The sequence below is a fragment of the Bufo bufo genome, chromosome 1 (assembly GCF_905171765.1).
Source record: "Bufo bufo chromosome 1, aBufBuf1.1, whole genome shotgun sequence".
NCBI lineage: Eukaryota > Metazoa > Chordata > Amphibia > Anura > Bufonidae > Bufo > Bufo bufo.
In genome coordinates this window covers 741,801,517-741,827,161 of record NC_053389.1, presented here as the reverse complement: position 1 = coordinate 741,827,161, position 25,645 = coordinate 741,801,517, and the positions used below count along the sequence as shown (strand labels likewise).

At 42.4% G+C, this 25,645-nt stretch overlaps 1 protein-coding gene across 2 annotated transcripts in view; it reads left to right on the top strand.

Moving 5' to 3' along the window:
- Nucleotides 1–25,645, top strand: part of ANTXR1 (ANTXR cell adhesion molecule 1) — a 220,520-nt gene that overhangs the window by 78,320 nt on the left and 116,555 nt on the right. For both annotated transcript variants that reach the window (XM_040414454.1, XM_040414453.1), the window contains 6 exons: nt 6,439–6,499; nt 7,789–7,887; nt 9,664–9,733; nt 10,151–10,229; nt 15,283–15,378; nt 23,157–23,198. In XM_040414454.1, the coding sequence (XP_040270388.1) occupies nt 6,439–6,499; nt 7,789–7,887; nt 9,664–9,733; nt 10,151–10,229; nt 15,283–15,378; nt 23,157–23,198 (447 nt within the window). The remainder of the gene's footprint in view (nt 1–6,438; nt 6,500–7,788; nt 7,888–9,663; nt 9,734–10,150; nt 10,230–15,282; nt 15,379–23,156; nt 23,199–25,645) is intronic.

The window sequence follows — 25,645 nt, the reverse complement described above, 5'->3', positions numbered from 1 at the left end:
AGCTCCATGCAGATCCAGACATGCAGGCAAAATCCATAAGAAAAACAAATCTCAACACATAGCGTCTTCAATGTCAAAAGTTGGTTTGTGTGCTAAATGCTGTTGTTAACTACGTATAGAGAAGGACAATAATTGGAGCTTCTCTTGCAGAATTATAAAGTCAGGGGCTCATTGAGAAAGCAGAAAAAAAATGGCTATGGGCCAAGATTCTGCCAAATATCTCTCAGTGAAAAACTGCAACTCTGGATAATTATTTTTCCAGAAGCTACAAGTAGTCTCATATGACTGTTTCATTACTGCAAGCGGCACGCAATGAACTAAAAGGGGTGTTTCCTTTTTGCAAACAGCAGACTTCATGTCCCACTGTAGTCAAAGTCACCAATATTATGGGTCTACAATTCTTGACCCAGCGATCTTTGAGCTTTATTTATTCAGTTTTTGCCTCTGCATATTTAAGTAACCATTATGTTTTTATTTTTTATTGACATGGCTGCATAAGGCCTAGTTTTATGCAGGAGAAATAGCATTTTTTGGTGCTGTTTGAGAGATCATATAAATGTCTTTGTAATCCTCATACATGTTTTGCTTTGCAAATAAAATAAAATACATTTCTTGACATTGTTTTGTTTTACTTTTTGTTCACACTGAATGACCTCCTAAATGTGCTGTTGAGGATATTTCAGTTGTGTGGATACCCAATTAGTGTGGTTTTGTGAGCTTTTTTATTTAAAAATGTTTAAATCGCATTTTATATTACACTTTTTCATAATCCTATTAAAGGGAGTCTGTCACCTAAACTGAGCCTTTTAGACTGAGATCATCAAAAAAAGACTTTTTAAACTTATGCTAATGAGGTTCGGCAAGTGCCCAGGGGCGGCGTTACTGCAGCAAGTGCCCTGACCCCTCGGCGATGTGCCCAGAAAACCACACCTCTTTCACCCCTCTGGCCCACCCTTGTTTCCTATTACTTCCTCCTCTCCTTCCCAGATCTTGCGCCTGTGCTGCTCCACACTAGTCCCGTACCTGCACACTGCTGTGTCCATTATGGGCAGGGAACAGGTAGTTGGACTGCGCATGCACCGTCGGCGCAGGCGTGAGATATGGGAGGGAGAGGATCCACAAAAAATACGGATGACGTCTGTGTGACAACCGTATTGCATCTATTTTTGTTTTTTTGTTTTTTGCGGATCCATTGTAACAATGCCTGTCCTTGTCTGCAACATGGACAAGAATAGGACATAGCTACGCTAAAGTGGCGTTCCTGGCCAAAGGTTGCTGAGCGTATTGTAGGCTATCAATACTGATCATGGGGGTCTGAACTCTCCCACCAATCAGCACAGTGATGCCAAGGATGATCCGTGTTTCTGCAAGTCATGCACCCTGATTTTTGGTCACACAGACACAATAGAGGACATTTACTAATCGTTTTATGCCACTATACTGATGTAAAAAAAAGTCACCGATTATGGAGCATGACATATCTGTACCATAATTTGCTACTTTTTAAGCTTCATGGCACTTTTCTGGAGCAACGTCCACCACGTCCTCACTCAAGTATGGCAGAGTGGATTAACCCCATAGATGCTGCGGCCGATTAGGCACCATGGCATCTAAGGGGTTAACAGGGCAGCAGAGTTGTTGATATAATCATAATCCTGGTATAATTCACTCCTCAAAAAGAGGGCTCAATCTATTAAACTCATAATCTTATCCTATGCATTCCGCACAATACTAAGATTTCACTGTCACAGCGCCATCTATTGGAATGATAAACTTGATCCTGTGTTAGCTGTTAGAAATGTGGAGAAGCACAGGGCCCTCTAGTGGACATACAGAGTCACTGTCTGTTCAGTCAGGAATTAAATAACAGCATTTTGCATGCTGCATCTCACGCACACTGCTGATCATTTAAATGAATCAGAATGTTAGTACAACGTTCAAATGAAAATTCAAATAGCTTTCTTTTTCATTTGACTTTTTGGGAAAATGCCTGCAAGAGATGAAATTGAAATCTCAATCTACCATTTTCAGCTTCTACTTGGTGTTTTCATTTGATTTATGATTGTGACATGAAAAACCGACACTAGGAGGAGAAGAATTAATTGACAAAGTGGAAATTTAAAATGGAGTTGGAAAAGAAAATTTAAATGGAGAAATTGAATTTTCTTTTTAATTTTGGCATACATTTTGCAGACACTAGATGAAATTAAAATGTTAAACCGTTATTTTAATTATAATTTTAGATTTTTCAATTTCATTTTAATTTTGGCAGGTTTTACCTCCCATATTGCATTTGGCTCTGAAGATTTTCTTTCTGAAAGTTCTGAGATATAATCAAAAATATGTACTTCTGTTCAGGGCAATACTGAGAAGTGACTATTGTTATTTATACTACATAAATTCTTTAATAGTGTGAATATGTTCTTGTTAAATGGGTTTTCAAGTTTGCATTAGCATCCTCTAAAATAATAATTTATGGAGATAGCTGTAATTTTGTAATGTATTTCTTTTACCTTTATTGCTCCTATCTCCTGTTCTGGGCAGTGGTCACATGACCATGTCATGTTATGTCCGTGGGCGTGTCAGTGACAGAGGAGTGTCTATGTAACTAGCTGGTGGGAGGAGCTATAAACTGGCTGGGTGTTAGGGGCAGTGATAGAGGAGTGTCTATGTAACTAGCTGGTAGGAGGAGCTATTAAGTAGCTGGGTGTTGTTAGGGGCAGTAATAGGGGAGTGTCTATGTAACTCGCAGGTGGGAGGAGCTATAAACTAGCTGGGTGTTGTTAGGGCAGTGATAACGGAGTGTCTATATGACTAACTGGTGGGAGGAGCTATAAACTAGCTGGGTGTCGTTAGTTGCTGGAGCTTTGACAGAGAAGGGAAAAGTGCATCATGGGTTTGGTTGCATACAGCAACAGAAAGCGCTATATAATGGATGGAAAAAAAACAGAGGGATTTGTTTACAGGGTAAAATGGGTCAGGGGAGTCCCAATTTAAAAAAACATGGAGAAAATGTACATGTGTTAAGAAACTACAGGAGCATACCTGTTTAAAAAAACATAGTAATTGTGGAAAAACCCTTTAAAAGGGGCTAATAATTTGCATTGTAGATTATATGCTTGGAAAAGTCCCTTTGATGCAAAACATGTGCAAGTATTTGCAATCTAAGTGAAAGCATTCAGAATCTGACCCATGACTAATCTTCCAATAGTCCTTGTACACTGCTCCAAAAAATAAAGGGAACACTTAAACAACACAATGTAACTCCAAGTCAATCACACTTCTGTGAAATCAAACTGTCCACTTAGGAAGCAACACTGAGTGACAATCAATTTCACATGCTGTTGTGCAAATGGGATAGACAACAGGTGGAAATTATAGGCAATTAGCAAGACACCCCCAATAAAGGAGTGGTTCTGCAGGTGGTGACCACAGACCACTTCTCAGTTCCTATGCTTCCTGGCTGATGTTTTGGTCACTTTTGAATGCTGGCGGTGCTTTCACTCTAGTGGTAGCATGAGACGGAAGTCTACAACCCACATAAGTGGCTCAGGTAGTGCAGCTTATCCAGGATGGCACATCAATGCGAGCTGTGGCAAGAAGGTTTGCTGTGTCTGTCAGCGTAGTGTCCAGAGCATGGAGGCGCTGCCAGGAGACAGGCCAGTACATCAGGAGACGTGGAGGAGGCCGTAGGAGGGCAACAACCCAGCAGCAGGACCGCTACCTCCGCCTTTGTGCAAGGAGGAACAGGAGGAGCACTGCCAGAGCCCTGCAAAATGACCTCCAGCAGGCCACAAATGTACATGTGTCTGCTCAAATGGTCAGAAACAGACTCCATGAGGGTGATAAGAGGGCCCGACGTCCACAGGTGGGGGTTGTGCTTACAGCCCAACACCGTGCAGGACGTTTGGCATTTGCCAGAGAACACCAAGATTGGCAAATTCGCCACTGGCGCCCTGTGCTCTTCACAGATGAAAGCAGGTTCACACTGAGCACATGTGACAGACGTGACAGAGTCTTGAGACGCCGTGGAGAACGTTCTGCTGCCTGCAACATCCTCCAGCATGACCGGTTTGGCATTGGGTCAGTAATGGTGTGGGGTGGCATTTCTTTGGAGGGCCGCACAGCCCTCCATGTGCTCGCCAGAGGTAGCCTGACTGCCATTAGGTACGGAGATGAGATCCTCAGACCCCTTGTGAGACCATATGCTGGTGCAGTTGGCCCTGGGTTCCTTCTAATGCAAGACAATGCTAGACCTCATGTGGCTGGAATGTGTCAGCAGTTCCTGCAAGACGAAGGCATTGATGCTATGGACTGGCCCGCCCGTTCCCCAGACCTGAATCCAATTGAGCACATCTGGGACATCATGTCTCGCTCTATCCACCAACTTCACGTTGCACCACAGACTGTCCAGGAGTTGGCAGATGCTTTAGTCCAGGTCTGGGAGGAGATCCCTCAGGAGACCGTCCGCCACCTCATCAGGAGCATGCACAGGCGTTGTAGGGAGGTCATACAGGCACGTGGAGGCCACACACACACTACTGAGCCTCATTTTGACTTACATCAAAGTTGGATCAGCCTGTAGTGTGTTTTTCCACTTTAATTTTGTGTGTGACTCCAAATCCAGACCGCCATGGGTTGAAAAATTTGATTTCCATTTCTTAATTTTTGTGTGATTTTGTTGTCAGCACATTCAACTATGTAAAGAACAAAGTATTTCCGAAGAATATTTAATTAATTCAGATCTAGGATGTGTTATTTTTGTGTTCCCTTTATTTTTTTGAGCAGTGTATATTCATACATATTTTCACAGGGACATCTTTTGCATGGTATAATTACAGAATTAGCAGCACATGTGAGACTTTACAACAGTATAGAACCAGCGTGTGCTGTCTACAACATAGCTGTTGGTACCTAGTGGCTGAGGGGAGTTGGGAGCTTATTGCACATATTGATCTGGGGCGCATTGGTTCGTATCTACTATTCTTCCTCCTACCATCTAATAGACAATGCCTTAGATTGGTGCAGGTCCCACCTCTGGCACCCTCTCCTATCTCCAGTACGAGGCCCTTGAAGTGAATGGAGAACAGCTGCACATGCGCACTGTGCTCTCTAGTCATCACTATGTGAGTTCTGAGAGTAGCAAAGCAAGCGCGCTCGACTGTTTTCAGAGGTCCCATGGCTGTGAACAGAGGCTGGCCGTGCATGCATGCGCATTTTGGGGGCCCCGTTCTAGCAATATGCCTTCAATGTCCAAGATGGGCCAACTTCTTTAAATTAGAGATAGACGTGTATGGTTCAAATTGTATTCTGACTGTTATTGGAACTAATATTCTACCTAGTTAGGCCATGCCACTGGGTCCTTTCAAACATTTTTTATTTTTTTTTGCAATAAACGGAGGACCAGCATATTCTGTAGCGTTTTACTGTAGTGGAATTTTCACACAGGTAAAATAAAGGAACAGACAGTATTTTATTTATGGCACTGCATATACTTTCATAAAAGGAGCGGATTATTCCAATATACTTGGTACTAGAATTTCTATGGCCAATTCAGGAAACAGACATCCGATCCATCAACTGGCAGCAAGTCAAAAACTCTTGCCAATCTTTTTACACTGTTGCTAAACTTCCTGTATAGAGAAACGTCATCTTACCCCAACTACAGAAACTCTCAGACGCAGAGATCCGGAAGCAAGCCTGACTTAACAGCACTTGCAGATCTGTGCAGTAGAGATGCCATGTTATCATTTCACGAAATTAAATCCAAATATAAGATAACGCGCACCTGATTCCAGGTAAAGGGGTTGTGCCACTAATATAAATGTATTCCACCCAACGGATATCGATGTTCCCCAAATACCACCATTTATCAAAACGGCCATATTCTACAGTTTTTAGCCTACCATTGCACCCTGTGGCCAATCTGTTTTGATATTCAGTTGCTGTAGGTTACGTCCTGCATTGGAGCCTTGTAATGTAGAATGCACAATGGTCATTGTAAGATCAAGGGGTGTGGTTTGGGACATATGTCCTGCTGATGTCAGGACACATGGGACAGCAGATACATGACAAACCAGGAAGTGGGATTCAAGCATGGGGGATAAGAGAAAATGGTAAATTATGTAAATTTAAAAAAACAACAACAATCCAATACAGAATGGGAGTTAGTGTAGTGGATAAAAAATAAACTGACTGAAAAGTAGTTTATAGCTCAACCCCTTTAAGGCACCGTGTAAACCCATCTCAAGCAGTCCGTTAACAGTTCTAAGATCACAGTGACCTCGTGGCCTTATTTCAGCCCTTTGTACCCATTTACTAGATTCTAAATTACCGGGTGCCTTAGCTATTGTGGAGAGGATTTGGAGGTTGCTTGACTTAGAGGAGTAACAGTAGGTTACTGAATCTCACCTTCATGTCTCCTTTTCTAAAATGCAGATTCTCAAGATGTCCTGTATAGAAATTCTAGCGGCAGAGCCTTCCAGTATATGTGCTGGAGGTAAGTCTCCTATTTATATGCACTCTGTAATTGTGAATAGTAATAAATATAGCAATAAGCATCCATTGAGATGGCAGCAGTATGCGTTCTCTGGGATTCAGATACTTTATTGTAAGGATACTACTGATTTTGCTGTTGCAATAAGGTAAGGATAAAGTTTTTTATTTATATTCTTAATTTTCATTTTACTGCTGTCCTACATGTAACACAATGGGGGAGATTTATCAAAACTGGTGTAAAGTAGAACTGGCTTAGTTGCCCATAGTAGCCAATCAGATTCTACCTTTCATTTATCAGAGCTTCTTTGTAAATGTAAAGTGGAATCTGAATGGTTTCTATGGGCACATTAGTTTTGATAAATCTCCCCCAATGTCTTTTCAGACTTTGGCCCAGACTTACTAACGTGTCTGCACCAAAAATCTGCCTAAAAGGTGTAGCAAATTGGCCCATATAGGACTTCTCCACTTTTCCCAACATGCTTGACAAGGGGTGTGGCTTAGGGGAAAGAGGGATGGAGCTTCGTGGGAAACGGGCAGGGCCTAAGATGCAATATTTTCCATGAATTCTGGTGGAAAAATCTGTCTCATAATAAGCCAACCAATAGCTGGTATAGAGTCAGAAAAAAGTCTCTATCCCTACACCAGCTTTATAATCCAGCCTGGGCTTTGTAGTAAATCTAGCGGAGGTCTGGACAGCCTGTGTGAGCTTACTTCATCTTTGCAATTAGTAAGTCTGGGCCTTCGTCTTTTCTAAAGATCAAGTACCTTTAAAAAAGACAGGGGGGACACTGATCATATGTCCCCTGCATATAATTTACCATAAAATTCAAGAACAGAGCAGGGGGCGTCTCTCAGACTACCTCAGACTGCCCGTAGGCACTGTAGCTAAGCTGTAGTCACAGCTGTGCTCTAATGGAGCTGAGCTAAGAAGCAGCCAAGGAGCAATATGTGAAAAAAATAAATAGCAGGTAATCATCCCTGTTAGACACTGACTTACAGTTAACTTTTGAGCTCCTGAATGGAGGGTGACTTTAACTAATGCACTGAATTTAGAAGGGCATTATATTTGTGGACTATGGGTGAGGTCTATGGGATAAATAAAATAATCTCCTACGCCTCTAATTTCATAAATGACTGTACGTAGCAACAGAAAAAAGAATGGGAAAGAGGCTTGTCTTAAAAATGTATGTTCGGGACATGTGATTGGTAGCAGAGGGCTCAAAGAGAGAAAAGCAAATGACAGTCCTAAAATATTCCATGTATATGTGTGTGATTGGCATCTGCTTTCAGAGTCCTTTCAAGTGGTTGTCAGAGGGAATGGCTTCCGATACGCCCGGAATGTGGATCGAGTTCTCTGCAGTTTTAGAATGAATGATACAACTTCTCTCAGTAAGTATATTTTCCTTTGTAAGCACATCACCTTCTTGACATAAAGACATGTATTTTCAAATCTTTTCAAAATTCTTTAAAATACCTTAAAGGGGTTATCGGAAGCTTGTATCGGAAGCCCCTTGTAAACATTATACTCACCTGCTCCCCGTGACCAGCGTTGCTCCTGATCCCTGTGCAGCCGCTGCTGCATCTACCCGTCATGCAGGTCAAAACATCCAGAGACGGAGGGGAGCAGCCAATAGCAGACCACAACGGGAAGGAGCCTCCCTAGCTGCTATGGAGGCTGGTCATTGTCGCGGCCTGCTATTGGCTGCTCCCCCTTGTCATGGGATGTTTTGATCCGCACAACGAGGAGATGCAGCGGCGGCCGTGCAGGGATCCGGAGCGACGCGGGTGTCGGGGAGCAGGTAAGTATAAGATCCCCCGGGCATTGGGGGGGATCTTTTAGGCTTCGGATAACCCCTTTAAGGTGCATTTACATGTGCCAAAGAGCAGCAGATTGTCGGGAAGGAAGCACACCGTCTCGACAGTTGGCTGCTCATTAAGCGGAGGTGAAGCTCTGCGTTTACATGCAGCGATCACCTCCACCGTATCAGAACGAGGGATCACTATGGTCATTGATTGTTCTCATACAGCTGCATTGTTTCTGGGCAGGAGATCGCTGCACAGAAACTATAATCGGCGGTGCCTGAAAGAAAGAGAGGATCACCCGATTAACAAGCGTTTCGCTGGTTCACCAGGTGATCAGCTGCACCTTTACACAGGCAGATTGTTGGGAATTAGTGTTCACAGGGACATTCTGCCCGAATCTGCCGTCTAAATCCACCTTTAGAGTTAGAGGAATTTGTGTGAAATTAGAAAACCTTTTTTAAAAAAAAAATTGTTTGTTTTTACGCAAACAGTGCCACCATTGTCCATGGGATGTGTATGCTATTGCACTTAAAAGGCATTCACTTCAATAGGTGTTAAACTGTAATACGAGGCACAGCCCATGGACATGAGAGGTACTGTAATGTTGACTCTCCTTTCTAATCTTCCACCACTGATAAGGAGAATAGAGGCTCATTGTGACCTATTAAAATCAAATGGTCAAACATACCAACTTCTGCTTCATTCCATCTGTTGGGGATTGATGGAGATAGCTAAGTGCAGCCCTCAGTTATCTTCTTTAGTCTCATGGACTTTGAATAAAGCAGTAATGGCCATGTGCAATTGTTACTCCTTTTTCCATTCTCATATAGAGTGAAGGTTCCAGCGGTGAGACCCACCAGCAATCAGAAACCTATTTAGATAATAATTGGTTATTCTGGGACAACCCTTGTAAGAATGTAATTAGCACTCGCTGATCCAAGTTAGTAAGGCCGGGTTACATGTTTCTGCCGCATGTGGCCAAAACCCAACCCACAACTACCAATGGTCACACAATTTTGAAGGTAAGACCTTGGGGGATATTTATCAAAACTGGTGTAACGGCTAATAGTTTAGTTGACCATAGCAACCAATCACATTCTGCATTTCATTTTTCAAAGAAGCTCTGAAAAACTGGGTTTTGATAAATCTCCCCCTTTGTACCTATAAAATCATGCCACCATTGGCCACCACAAGTGGTCATGACTTCTGCCACATATAGCAGCTGGAAATTATAAACTCAACCTAAATTTATTGGACTGTAAAGACTTAGACTACCCTATGCTGTACAATGGCTGATATATAAGCTAACTTTGCTCCTCTTATAACCTTGATCTAACACATACATATCTGGTTGCATTTTAGATGAAAAGCCCCTTGTCGTGGAAGACACATACTTGCTGTGCCCCGCACCTGTTCTAGAAGAAGTTGGCATGTAAGACACAAGTACCAGACTGATCCTTATAAAGATATATTTTGTTATGTTAATACCACTCTATGGTATTGGCAGTGCATGCAATTTTGACCACCACTTCTATTGTATTGTCCATACATGTGCATATGGGGAATACAGATAAGCAAGTGAATTGAAACATAGCTATGGGGGAAATTTATCAAAACTGGTGTAAAGGAAAACTTGCTTAGTTGCCCAAATCAACCAATCAGATTCCGCCTTTCATTTTTCAGAGCTCCTTTGGAAAATGAAAGGTGAAATCTGATTGGTTTCTATGGGCAATTATGCCAGTTTTCCTTTTCACCAGTCTTGATAAATCTCATCCATCATTCAGAGACATTGGACAGTAAAACAAAAAGGATTTGATTGTCACTACGTTATGCTGTGTGTCTGCTGCAGGACGGCTACCCTCTACGTCAGCATGAACGATGGCGTCAGCTTCATCTCCAGTTCTGTCATCATTACCAGCTCACATTGTGTAAGTAACAGAACCTCTTCAATTGTCTAGATGAGATCTTGTGGCTAATATGATCAATCGTACCATTTATATATTATATGTATGCTTTATTTATGCTTTGACTTGTTGAATTAGATTTAAAAAAAGCTATCAGACTTACATAGAGAAGGCTTTTCCCACAAATTATAAGTGTCTGATTGGTGGGGATCCAACCACAGAGATACCCACCAATCACAAGAATGGCAATCCCATATTCCCCACTTTAAATCAAGTGCCCGCTGCACATTTCCACCACTGCTCCATTCAATCTTCGGCACTCCTATAGAGTTGAATGGAGCAGTTGAAGACATATGGGACCTCTGCTTGATTTAAACAGGGTGATCGGTGGGGTCCCAATGGTCTGACTCCAAACTTTCCAACCAGACATATATTCCATATCCTTTGGATAAGGCCTCATGCACACGAACGTTGTTTGTTTCCATGTCTGTTCCGTATTTATTTTTTTGCAGATAGGATGCGGACCTATTCATTTCAATGGGTCCGCCAAAAATGCTTACAGCACACCGTGTGTTGTCCGCATCAGTATGTCCATTCCGTAGCCCCGCAAAAAAAACAAGAACATGTCCTATTCTTGTCTGTTTTCGGCATTGTTTCAATGGATCCGCAAAAAAAAAACGGATGCCATACGGACGTCATCCATTTATGTTTTGCGAATCCGCAATTTGCAGACCGCAAAACACATACGGTCGTGTGCATGTAGCCTAAGAGAAAAGTATTTTTTGTAGTAAACCACCCATAACCTCCTGAGCCGAAGGGTGTAATCTGGCCTTGGGGCAACTGCAACCTATACATCCCTTGCTTCATTACTGAAGAGAAAACATAGATCTGTGGGTGTCTACATCGTTTTGAGAATTTGGTGTAGATCATGGATAGCAATGCTCTTCTCCAGCTACTTGATCCCAAAAAAAACATGAACACCAATTTAGAATTCCCTGTTACGGTATTTGACAATAAGGTGTCCAAACCAACCTGCAGCCTGCCTATATACATAAAGTAACTAGCTATCTTCCATGACTGTCCTTATTATGTTTGTCTTGGCTAATGTTGATGCTATTTCAATGAGGAGGGGGGTGACTGGTAGATATCTCTGATGCAATTTATCTCTGAGGGAATCAAAGGATTGGAGCAACTCTATTCCATGGTCTCTGACCTTGTTTCCTTCAACAGGGGACATCGGGACATCTAGAGAAGTTGGGCTGTCCCATACACAATACATAGTTGTCGGACACGATATAAATCTGCAGGTCCTGATGACATCTATCTATGATCAATATCTGCTATTTTTACAACATTTTCTAGTATCTAATGGAGGGCTCTGAGCTACTTTTCCCTGTGACAAGGAACTATTTTGCCACTATACCTCCCACCGAGAGCGGTCTTCCTGCTGTCTTTTTATTTTGAGACAACATCTGGAACAAAGAAACTGAACTTCAGCTGCAGCAACTTAGCTGTGACTGAAAACTTTATGTAGGAAGCCACTGCCAGTAAATACTTAGAGGACTATCTGCGGTTAACTCTTCCTTGGAGAAAATAACTCTGTAATGCTTTGCCAAAGGGAGTCCCCAATGGTGGCATACAGAGTGTCTCCATACAGGCTTCAATCCATACTCTCATGTGTATGAGCTCTTATGTAAAGTTCATCTTTATGTAAAACCCAAATGGACCCATTCCTCTCCCCAACGACTGAAATCTTGTCTCTGGTTTGCATTGTTTGAGTCGAGCTGCACGTATGCATCCAGTCTCCTTCCCATGCCCATTTATAATGCATAATGTTACATTCTCGGTATGGACCGCAAATTGATTTAGCCATTTTGAGATCCAGTTCATCAAGTTCAACATTCAGGGGAACCATTGTTTTGACCATCTCTACATGTGGAACTCAAAAAATTACAATTTCGTGCAAACTTCATTTATTTCAGTAATGCAACGTAAAAGGTGAAACTAACATATGAGAGACTCATTACAGGCAAAGCGAGATATTTCAAGCCTTTATTTGTTATAATTTGGATGATTATGGATTACAGCTTATGAAACCCTAAAGTCACAATCTTAGGTCCCCTTTGCTCAGGGGGTATGGATTAATTAGCTGACTAGAGTGTGACACTTTGAGCCTAGAATATTGAACCTGTTCACCAAATTCTAACTTTAAGCTGCATTAATGCAATTCCTTTTAATTTGCATTACTGAAATAAATGGACTTTTGCACGATATTCAAATTTTTTGAGTTTAGCCTGTAGATTTTCCGACTGTGAATCAGAAAGTTGGTGAGGAAATTCACAGCTATTAGGCTGCATAGTGACATGAAGTCATCAGCGCATTGCTGTATAATCCATGTAGCAATTTTTGGTAAGGTCACTTGTCACTTAACTGCCCACAGTGAACCATTGAATTCCCGATTTTAAAGGGCATCTGTCTGTAGATTTGTGCCTATGAAACTAGCTGACCTGTTGCATGTGTGCTTGGCAGCTGAAGACATCTGTGTTGGTCCCATGATCAATCAAAGTGAAGAGGGCATGGCAATCGCAGAGAGAGCAGAGCCTCTAGGTGTAATAGTAATGCCCCGGTTGCTGCTAGAGGCTCATTTCCATATATTAAAACATAATCTTTCTCAGCAATGCGAGCACATATGAACATGGGACCAGCACAGATGCCTTCAGCTGCCAAGCGCACATCAAACAGATCAGCCAACTTGAATTAGGTGCAGATTTTAACGATAATTTTTTATTTCTGGTGAATTTTCCCAATACACTTCTGAACAGATGCCATCATCAGATTATAGCAGTCACATCATCTAATATTATTTCTTCTTTGGTCCTCCGGGGATTGTCCTGGTGACCTTCTACTGAGCTGCCGCTCCGTCTACCACTGTGGGGATTAAAATCAAATGAACATTAGCTTAGAAAGGCACAAGTCACATTAAGTTCTCTTTTGTGTACATTTCCCTAATCTTTTTTTATGTGGTTTTTTTATCCTTGTTTTCATACAAGAACAGACTCTGCCATCGTTGGACATTAACATGTAGGAATTCTTTTGTGAGCTTTATTATAGATGTGTTATAATGAAGTAGTGGCAGTGATCCAAGGCAGTGGCTGGAAGACTTCCAACACATCTTGTAGTAATAAAAGGAGAGATGGATGTCTCGATTGTGGAGTCTTGTGCTTTTGATTCTATCAATCTCCATTGGATCAGCATAGACTATAGACAGGTTTACCATTTTTACCTAATTCCACTTGTCCTTCCTCCCAATGTTCACACCGGCAATAAATATTAGTTGTCTTGACACCATATAGGCTTTTTTTGCAAGATCTATGTATGTATACCAGCAAGCTTTGCCATAGTCAACATATGTGGTCATTCTTCATAGAGATATAGCAGACCTAAATGTCATGCAACTTTTTTAATGCTATCTAATAACTTAAAATGAGGTTCTATAATGAAGAAAATCCCTGTTAATGTGCCCAACATAGCAAGGGTTTCCCATATAAGAGTGGCTCCAATATAGTGGATTCAAGCCAACCTTGTATTACATCGACGGCCATTAATTTGGGAAATGCCCAACCGGTTGCAGCCTGGTTTTTGCTGCCTATCAGAGACACTGATTATAGGGGTGTGTCACTTACTTGGGAACATACAGTAGTTTTCATAAAATCACAGTTTATCAGGTGCAGTATGAGCTGTGAGCTGTTTGAACCAGGAGTCCTCTCAATCATGCACACTCACTTTGGAATCATTCATGTTCATGAGCTTCTGGAGTAAGCTGTCAATCAGCGGCAGGAAGGGAGAGGGAGCCTGCTGCTTGTGAATACCAGGACTCCTGAGCTCATGCATATTATTAAGAGAATTGGGATAGGCGTCCTGCAGCGATCTGTTATAGATTAAAAGGGTTTTCAGAGATTTAAATACTGATGACCTATCCTCAGGATATCTGATTGGTCCGACAACCGGGACCACCTCCAATCAGCTGTTTGAGAAGCCACTGGTGCTCTTGGTCTTCTACTGCGAGCGCCCCTGCCTTCTCGAACAGCTAGTCTGTGGGAGTACTGGATGTCGGACCCCCACAATCATATACTGATAACCTATCCAGAGGACAGGTCATCAGTATTAAAGTCTCGGAAAACCCCTTTAACTTGTTGGGTAACTAATCAAAGGATTATAGGAATCATTTATTAAGACAGGCATTTTAGACACCAGTCTTAATAACCCCTATATCTGGCGGTGGATCCACCAAAGTTATGAAGAGGTGCAGAACTTCGGCATATACTGCGGCAGTCTAAATGTAAGCCAGCTTCCTAGCTGTCTTACATTTAGACCTTTTTCTTCTCCTAAAACAGAAAACGTAGAAGATGATGAATGAGATGGGCCTACCTCCCCGTCCCCTTCCCCGCCCACACTTTTAGACTTGGCGTGAGCGGGAAAAAGACGCAGATTGCCGCAATCTGCACCAGAAATACACATAATATAGGCATATTTCTGGATAGTAAATGTCCCCTATATCTTTCTTGTGTTCTCAAACTCTACCTTTGTGGAAAATGTCCACTTTTTACCTCTCTGACCAGATTATAGAGCAAAATTGTTCTTAAAGACGTTGGACCACAAAAAACTTTTGTCTGTCCACAGGATAAGTGATAAATGTATGATCGCTGGATATCCAACTGCTGGGACCACCACCAATCAATAGAACAAGGGTTCCATGTCTCCCTTTCGAAAGGAGCAGTGGTCACTCATTTGCACTTCCACTCCATTCAGGCTCTATGAGACTGACAATGATAGCCAAGTACAGCAGTTGGCTATCTCCATAGTATTGCACAGGAGTGGCCAGTTCTCCATTCAGATAGAGGACCTGTTCCTCGTTCTTGTGATAACTGGTCCCAGCAGTTGGATGGTGCAATGCGGTACAAAACTATGTTATAACTTAATAAATTATAAATGATGACATCACTAATAAACTAAACATATATTCAGAATTCTCGACAATTCTATGATGGTAATAAAAACATGCTATTATGTCCCACAGGCGGACGGGACCATCTTGGCTATTGCCCTCCTCATCTTATTTCTCCTTTTGGTTCTGGCGCTGCTGTGGTGGTTCTGGCCTCTGTGCTGCACTGTGGTAAGTGTCAGATCTCATCATCACATTGTATTACAGGGGCCTGACGTGACCTTACGTGGGTGGAATGTGCTTAACCTCAGTTGTTTCCCTGTGTTTTACTAATGTCGGTCATCTTTGTATAAACTGAAGTGGAGAATCATTGGTTTAATGTCAGGAAAGCCTACTACATATAAAACATGCCCCATAAATCTACTTGTATTAAACAAGATGACTACTTAGATATCGTAGTGCTAAGATTTACTGATGCAGTGCTTGTATGTTTCGTACAGCAAATACAAAGCATGCCAGCATTGTTATTCTTCAGCAGTATGTACATCAATAGAAGATTCTACACCATAGAGAGTATGCTTTTGGGTCGGCTTAGGTTGATTTCAAACTCTATTTTGCAGTGTCTGCTTGCCCTACAATGTAGAGCATACGTGAAACGCATCTATAGGTCTATAGGCCTTCAACCACCAAACAAAGGCCAAAAGAGTAGGGTTTTGGAATCCATATTCTTTTATTTTTTTGTTTTCTTTTACAATGGGGGCCTATAAGCGACAGATGCCACCTTATGTCCATACAAATACAGTAGCGAACACAAGCTGCTCGGACCCCCAGGGCACGGATAGTGCAGGACTGCACTCACACAGCGACAAATGTAAACGATTTCCAGACACCGCTGTTGGTAAAATCCATTCAGTTTTATTTCTTCTCCATTAAAAAGCAGTTACAAAATGGTGGATACAAACCAGGCCTTACATCTTTCTGACGCGTTTCGGGTGCATGTTTTTAGCACCACTTAATCATAGGGTCACTAGATGAACTACATCAGTCAGGCTATATAGTGGAAAAGGTGGGAGGGGACATTGTACATGTCAATCTCCAAAACAGGAATTATTTAGTAATGTAAAATTAAATCCTGTTTTCTCTTTGATCCGTGGGGGATTAATAATTTAACCTTGAACATCCAAAAAGCCTGACGATTAAAAAGTTTCCTCGGTAGATCTCCACCCCTCTCAGGTAATCTTACTTTTTCAATGCCCTGTACCATAATGTGATTCACATCCCCTCCATGATGGTGTAAAACATGATGGGAAGCTGCCAAATTATGGCATAATGTGTTTTTGTTTCTGTTACCTTCTTTAATTGCATCTGACGCCATTTATCAGAGATATATGTTTGGAACAGAGATGAGCGATTGCAAGTGAATCGAGTGCAAGCGGAGTTTTGACAAATTTCGAGTTGCATCCAAATCTGAACTTTTGGTGATCTGATTGAAAGCAAATTTAAGAGAGAGATAGGCAGAGGGGAAAACAATAATTAAAAAAATTGTGAGAGACTAGAGAGAAAGTCCTTGGAGACATCAGGGTGTCATACACACATTTTCAGCCTGTTGGAGAACTCTTGATGAAATTGGTTGACTGGTTCGGCTTAATCAAAACCAAATCATATTTTAAGCACTTGGCTCATCTGTAGTTGTAAATCATCCAGGTGTATACCTCTGATGGATATGTCAACCAACATTAACCGGACAGGATTAATCTAAAAAAAACTGACCCACTCAGGGCCATAATTATCACCAAAAAAATGGACATGACTTTCACATGTATGAAAATCCAACAGGCTTTATTATAAATATACATAAAAAATACATACATACACAGTAATAAGAAAGGCAGCACAAGGCAGGACACACGGATGGGGAACAGGACCCAAGGAGGGGCCGGGAGATCAGTACACCAGAAGACAGGGAAAAGGAATGCTGGCTAGAAGACCAATTGCCCCGACTGATTGGCCCCCAGCATTGGATTTTCAACCCCATTGGTGCAGACGTCATCCGGTCCTGCAATCTGCAACCTCAATTATCTTCCACACACCTGTGTGGGCACTATATAGGGGAGATGTTTTTATATGGTCCTATATCCCCTGGAAGAAGCCAGGTATACTGGCGAAACGGCATTGGGTCAGGAGTCGGCCGAGAGATCGATACACCACACAGGGTATGCTAAATCTGTTTTCTTACCTTACCTCAATATTTTTACAACCGCCTTTCTTGTACCATGTTTGGGGCGTTGCCGCCATGAGGTTTTTCGGTATGGTCTTCTAGCCAGCATTCCTCTTCCCTGTCTTCTGGTGTACTGATCTCCCGGCCCCTCCTTGGGTCCTGTTCCCCATCCGTGTGTCCTGCCTTGTGCTGCCTTTCTTATTACTGTGTATGTATGTATGTATTTTTTATGTATATTTATAATAAAGCCTGTTGGATTTAAATACATGTGAAAGTCATATCCATTTTTTTGGTGATACTCTGATGGATATGGCAAAACGCCATGTGAGAAGACTCTTCTGAGAAGGGTTCGTCTAGTTCAGACAATCCCTTTACGTTTTTTTTTGTTTTTTTCTATTAAAGGGATTGTCTTAATTTGTCTATGCAGTAAAAATGACTGGGGAAGGCTTCAGAGTGGCAAAAAGAAGTCGTACTGTAACCCTACCCTAACAGATCCCTCGCCTGACACTTACCTGATATAGCACCTAGTAAAAGCAGTTATTTCAACTGGGGCTTCTCCACAAAGGTATTCACAAGCGCTGTGGCATCATGGCAGCAGTTTAATAATAAAAACCTGGCTGACAGGTTCCCTTTAAGGCTAGACTGATGTAATATAAATTCCTGGAAATCAGCCATACATAGAAAACTTGGACTGACATTCAGAAACCAGTCCAGATGCTGCAGTCCAGAGCACAGCTCAGGGAAGAGTGATGAAACCCAGGTCTGTCCCTGGGGGCAGTTCTGATTGCCTGAGCTTTGTTGGAGGCAACTAGAAGCTGTGCTACATTTCTGTTCTTCTTTATGGATAGTTTTGTATGCACACATGTCAATGTGCATTCTTCTTCTTCAAACCCCCTTCTATTACCCATCCTTATTACAGCAAAAAACTGCATGAAAATGTATACAGTCAGTGTGCAGAGCTCCTCCTGTAACATTAGTCATCTGCACTCTAGACTGTCAAACACTAAAGGCTCATACACACATATGCAATGCACTGGCCTGCCATGGGGAGGCATGGTAGATGGAGTTGGAGGGGATGGGATAGTGACTAGAGATGAGCGAATTTTTCAAAAATTCGATTTGTCGCTTCGCCAAATATTTTTTTTAAATTTGGTTCGATCTGAATAAATTTGAGGCAAATCACGTAAAAAAAATGGCTATTTCCTGGCAGCAGAGAGCCTTTATAGTGGTGTAGAACACTGTGCCTTGCAGTAACACGCATAGGGAGTCTGCTTTGGTAGTGAAATAATACTGTGAAGGTTCGTTCAGACGAACATGTGCTGCCCGTTGCCATATTGCGGACCAGTCTTCTGGTTATTCGACGACGTGGTTGCGAGGGAGAAAACATTCCAAAAAACAATATCTCTCCACCTGGAGACGAATCCTGTCAAGATTGATGCAAGTGCGGTATCGGCTGCTCATCAGGCCAGATACTTCTGGAAGAACCTGCCTGGCATGAACAGGCCTCTAGTACCTATAGACAATGAGAAGACAAAGCTTCAAGATTGTTTGGATCCCGGAAGAGTAAAGAAGTTCATCAAGATTCAAACCATAACTACCTGGTCTCTTTGTCAGGGAAAACATCACGAGTTCCCAGTCATCATGGATGGGAAAGAGGACATCCTGTGGTGCACGGAGATGAAGAGGGTCTTCGGATTCCCCCCACACTATACGAACATCTCAGAAATGAACCGCTGCTCCCGACAGAAGCTCCCGGGAAGGTCATGGAGCGTCCCAGTCATCCAGCATCTATTCGCCCCACTGAAGGATTATTTTGAAAGTGTGTAGAAGCCACACAGGGCCCCCACGCTGCAGATTTATCATGGATACATCATGCAGATTTTATAATATTATATTACTATATAAAGAAAAGAAAATAATGAAGCCCCTTTGTCACCTGGCTCCCAAGTCCGATCAGCTACATACTCATCATCATCGAGTACTGTCTGCACGTCACTGATGTCCTCCTCAACCGTCTCTGGGTCAGGAGCCTGACTGCTCGCAACACCAGCCTCCACGCCACTCTCCTCATCACTACTTGCCCGCCTAGTGGAGGAAAGGACTGAGGCAGGTTGAGGACAGGTGAGGGCACAGGGCCTTCTCCCGGGCAATGGCAACTAAGGGTTGTGTCTGACGAACCCACCGACTCTTGGCTGGGGGTGTCTGATGTCACTTGGGATGAAGTGGATGACCGAGTTAACCAATCAAGAACCGCTGGGTTGCTGGTCAACACACGACTGCTAGATACAAACGCAAAAACACAAATGCAATAGCACTCTGCAACCAGCACTCTGCCCTGCCTCTATGCTGGATGTTGAATGAGGCATTAGTGTACATTTTGGCCAAAGTGTAATAAGCCACTCACCACGTCAAGGTCGCCTCTATGAGTGGTCCCTAACACTAGTTCCTACCTGTTATGGGCCATGATAGCCACACAAAGTCCAGGGAGCGCAGGTACAGCATGCACGCCAGGCACACTCTGCTTTTAACCCCGTCCGGTGCCGTGACAGCTTTCATCGGATCCAGGGATGCAAGTACCAACATGCATGCTGAGCCCACTATATACTTCTCCTGGAGCCAAATGGCTACTGGTAGGCGCTGTAAAAGCAGACTCAGTTCTATACTGACTTTAAAACCAGCCTCCAGGGCAGACTAACTGGTCAGGTCTGCATGACTGCATGGAGATCACCACGCCTCCAATATATACTACAAAGAAAAAATGTGGGGGGTTCAGTCAGCACAACCCTGTATGCAGGTGCACATCGCTATGGCGAAATACACATACAAACGCAAAAACACAAATGGAATAGCACTCTGCAACCAGCACTCTGCCCTGCCTCTATGCTGGATGTTGAATGAGGCATTAGTGTACATTTTGGCCAAAGCGTAATAAGCCACTCACCACGTCAAGGTCGCCTCTATGAGTGGTCCCTAACACTAGTTCCTACCTGTTATGGGCCATGATAGCCACACAAAGTCCAGGGAGCGCAGGTACAGCATGCACGCCAGGCACACTCTGCTTTTAACCCCGTCCGGTGCCGTGACAGCTTTCATCGGATCCAGGGATGCAAGTACCAACATGCATGCTGAGCCCACTATATACTTCTCCTGGAGCCAAATGGCTACTGGTAGGCGCTGTAAAAGCAGACTCAGTTTTATACTGACTTTAAAACCAGCCTCCAGGGCAGACTAACTAGTCAGGTGCTGCTAGATGACACCGGGAGCTCAGGCCTCTCGCTGCGACTCCTGCTGCCATGCCCCCTTACTCTGCTGCGACCTCTGCCTGCACTAGAAATATTTATGCCTCTGCCACTCCTGTGCATGGCCTGGCACTTATCTGTCTGACATACTTTTAGATGAACTAAATAAATTAAAAGCAAATTAAAACACCCCTAAAAGCGACAAATATCTTTTTCTTTCTGTACTGAAAGAGGCCACTAAACGCTTTCAACACAAATAACAGCAACAGTGAAGTGCGTAAATATTTTTCTTTTTGTACTAAAATAGGACACTAATGGCTTTTTAACATACCACTTGCACCCCAATAACAAGAACAAATAGCTGGAATGACAGAGCTGTCTAATGGCTATTTGGATCCCCAAATAATCTTTCCCTGCACTTGTAAATCGCTTTTCTAGCACTGTCCCTAGCGCCTTCTGACATCTCTCCCTGCACTAAGATGCTGTGAAATGATTCCTCCCTATCCTTTCCCTGCACTTATAAATCGTTTTTTTTTTCACAATGAGGTTTTTCCGATTGCTGTCCCTAGCGCCTTCTCACATCTGTCCCTCCACTCAGAACGCTGGAAAATGTCTGAATCTAAGATGGCCGTGGAATTTATAGGGCTGTAACATCACAGGGCTGGCTGGATGCTGATTGGCTGCATGCATGGCATTATGGGTCATCTCTCCTTCCCACAGTTCCTTGCCCCATGTCCTCACATGTGTAGTCGCCATTTTAGGAAAAATTGCGGTTCGCTACCACAAAGAGCGAGGAAATTCGCATTCGTTGAGAATCGAATTTCTCCTTAAATTCAGATCGAATTCCACTTCGTCAGCTTCGATTCGTTCATCTCTAGTGGTGACCATGGCAATAGAAGGTGATAGTAGTCCTCACAGTGGTTAATCACTCTCTCTCTCTAGTGCTCCCAGGAGCACCTTTTCTTCCCTTCAGGCATACTCTGGGCTTTTGGGGTCTACTGCCTGGCTGGGGAGCCCTTGATGTTAGGTGGATGGCTGGCAGGTTGCAAAGCAGGAGGGCAAGTCGAGGCCCGGCAGATGATGGAGGCAATGACTAGTCCTGTTTGGTTATAATAAACAGAGTCTCTCTTTACTGAATAAATGATGAGAGTTGCAGTACTTATAGCAGCAACAGACACAGTTTGAGGTATATCATACAGTAGGCTTTTTCCAATAGTTTTGTATAGTGTAAGGGATCGCTCTCTCTCTCTCTGGGGGTCTCAATCACAGATTTCTCACAGACAACCGGATTGAAGTCCAAACAATGCTTTATTTTCTAGCACTTTAGCACAATACAGCAACCAAAATAACTCCTGCCCATCTAGGCACTACCTAACACATAATTCACCCCTGACTCAAACTATACTTTGCTGAGACCACTGCAGCTTTCCAGATTTTAGTTATCTCACTAAGCTGAGGTATCTGGGTGGGATACACATGCCTTCCCGCACTGTCCACATTACCACAATAGGCACTAGCAATGATGGTAGTAGTCCTTCCCAAATAACCACAGGCATGTAGTTCCATTCTCATTTCTGCATTCTCGGGCTGCGGAGTGCAGATCTTAGATCCGGGTGGCCAGTCCATCTCAGAAGCAGTACACCCTTTCCACTAGCAGTAAAGTCTTTTGCCATAAACATGCGTTTATCTTACTGTCTTTCCAGTATGGCCTTGAAATGGTTCCCAACTTTCTATGAATGTCTGTTCTTTTTCTCTCTGGGACTGCTACTACAGTTGTTTTTCTGGCAAGATTAAACCTCAGGGATAGAGGCTACCTGGACCAGACCTAGCTCTCAGCAGCTCACACAAAAATGTCCTTCCTCTAGGCCTGCTCAGAAAAGACTCACTAACAGGGTGTTATCTGTTATTCACAAATATGGGGATTTAGAGAACACTTTTACCATTTAAGTTCTTTGGCAGTAAACCACAACATTAACTCTTTAGCAGTTATGCTTTACAAAATTAACCCTTTACCAGTGATCCACTGGGTCACTGCACATATAGATCTGTAAGGAGTTGCCATACACTGCTATGGGCCTATATTGTACATCTGTGTGACTCAGGAACACAATGCCTCAGGGTAGCACCATACGTGGTACAAAAAGCCAGAGATGTAAGTTGAACCTGGGCCCCAGTGCAAAATTTGTGCCAAGATCCCCATATACCATGTGTCATTTATAATACTGGTGTCTATTAGAAAGGCTACCAGATCCTGCATGCAGCTGTTACCTCTGCACCCCCTGTAGCTATGCCCCTTCATGGAATATTGACCTATAGGGACTTTGTATGCTGCTGAACAGTGGTTGTCTAAATGGCTTTGCCATTTGCTCGATCTCCATACATGGCTTTTAGTGGGTGTACAGGTACATCATTTCATGATATTCTCTAACTGCACCACTACTTATTTTAAGTATATAGCTAAAAATGCAAAAAATAATGGTTACAATACAGTAAAGAAAGTACAGTTGGCAAATTGATTATTAAATTCACTTATTATATTTTTCGATATTTAGATGATCAAAGCACCTCCCCCACCACCAGAAGAAGACAGTGAGGTAAGAAAAAGTCAATGTACTACACCTCAATGATCTATGTTCTTTGGCTTCTGCATTTTACATCTATTATGGGTCATAACTGGTTATATATTTGCTTTCACAGAACAGTCCTACCTCCTATATTTCATACTCTCTAGTGTTGGGTTTGTTATCTGCCTCTATAGATGGTATGAGGGTATAGATGTGGTCTGTGTTCACCTCTCCTGCATCCAGTATCTGACTGCAACCAGGCACCTATGACACCACAAGATCTTACATTAATATGCATAGACTATTGTGTTTAGACCCGTTGTAACAAAGTATTAGCATGGCAAACCTATGGCCACCATTCATCATACCCATAAATTACAGTTCTCCCACTTAGGGTTAGAGGGGGAATGTCCTTGTCAAGACTTACAACCTCCCAACCCTTTGCTGAATGCCAACATAAAAATTGTATTTGATGAAGTCTTTTCAACCTTCTCTTCACGCAGTATTCACATAGTGATGACAATCACATCCATACATTTATATGGAAATTCCCTTTAAAGAGGTTCTCAAGAACTTACAATTATAGGGGGACATTTATCATTTGAGAGTGTTTTCATGTCACTTTTAAGTCAGATTTTTCATTGTGTGGTTGCAACAACTTTATGAAATGGTGCACTGTTTTTATGTACAGTATTAGTTACAACTGCATTGTGTTGTATGACTAGTCTAATAAAATACACCAATATGCTGCCTGGCATAGGATGCAGCATTTCTGCAAAATTTCCATGTGTCGTAGATAATAAATATGCCATGATCCATGCAACTTTGAGGACGTAAGTATATCGGAAAATTTCTTTTGCAGGCAAGTTAGAATTAATTAAGGTAGGATGGTTCCTGCTGGGTCCCGGAAAGTCTGTTTAAGTAGAAATCAGATGAATATACATATGACAAATAAATATAAATATTCTTATAGACATTCAGACAAAGAATTGTATTATAAAGTAACGTGATCTTGACGTAAAATGGGCTGTCTAGCATCCATATGGGGGAAGCAGCGTAAATCTGCACCATACAAAGCTTAAAGCTCACTGATCTCTTTGAACATTTAATTCTCGTTTTGCCTGGCTGCCTTAGCATTTCTCGTATAGGGATTCTGGCTGGAAATATTTTAATTGGATTATTTTATAAGGACATGGAGCATAAAGAAACCAGATGATATTTTTTAACCTTGTGGAGGCAGTTAAATTCAAAGGGGCATGACGGGGGTATTGGGTATGGACATGACCTGAGATGACAGCATCCTCAGCATCTGGAGGCCATGCTTGTTTGTGGTAGGATTTTTCTTTTTATCAACCCTGTCCTCATAGCACCTCACACATTCCTGGGATAAAAGGTATCTATTCTAACCATTAGGGGGCATTAGTCATTAATCCTCCCATTATGTTGTGCTTAGCTGGGTGTGTCTGCAAAAAGCAAACACAGGGAATGCAGCTCCATATGAAGGAAATAGATGGCATATGTATAAAACAGAATATTGGAAGCTTTACTCAAAAATCCCACCTGATGCACATTTTTCAGACGTTTTATACGATGAATTTAAATTTTGACCTTTAGGAAAGTAATATGATTCACCTTATAGTCCCACTAGCTATAGTAATGGGCATAAAATGCTAAAGCAATACCGAAATTAGCGTCCATTGAAATGCACGAGGTGTGAGTTGCAAAGCATTAATATGCAGTGTATATTTGGTCTAGTTTGTAGACCAGAGCCTGAGGAAATCAATGCTATTGGTGAAGAACCAGCCCTATGTGTCCACTGTAGACATCCGCAGAAGTGTGTATCCGGTCCTGTACAGCAGTATCTATTCCAATAGGTGTCAAACATATGGGCCAAACATAGGATGTAACTAACAGTCAGTCACATAGTCCTGTCACTGTGCCCAATAATGGTCACAAAGAACCAGATTTTTGTCCCTATAGGGCCCTCAGGAGATTGTAACAAAAATCAAACCACGGTCACCTGACCAAAAACTCCTTTTAGGGGTCCTATCTATATGTTAAAACTTTAACCTTTATTATTTACTTTTAAAACAAAAATACTCAGAGAAACCAATACTACAAGGTAATTTAAAAATACCAGGTTGCAGTTTCGGGCTAAGTCAGTTAATTTATGTCTTTTTTGGGCCGCTGTCGCTCGCTCTACATTCTATTTAAGAGGTGGTTAACCTCATGGATACTCTGTGGCCATGTATCTCCGCAGGTTAGGAGGTGTGTTTTCAATGGTGAATTGTTTGGTGTCCCTATAGGTCCTAAGTATAGGAGCTTCTATTGTAAATAGATGAGATGTATTCCTATATCCCTATGCGACAGACATCCATCATTCATTCACACATCTCACACGCTGGGAGATCAGGCAGTTTGCCTCCGAACATTTGCACAATATGTATTGAGCTGGACAATGATTGCGACCCTGCTGG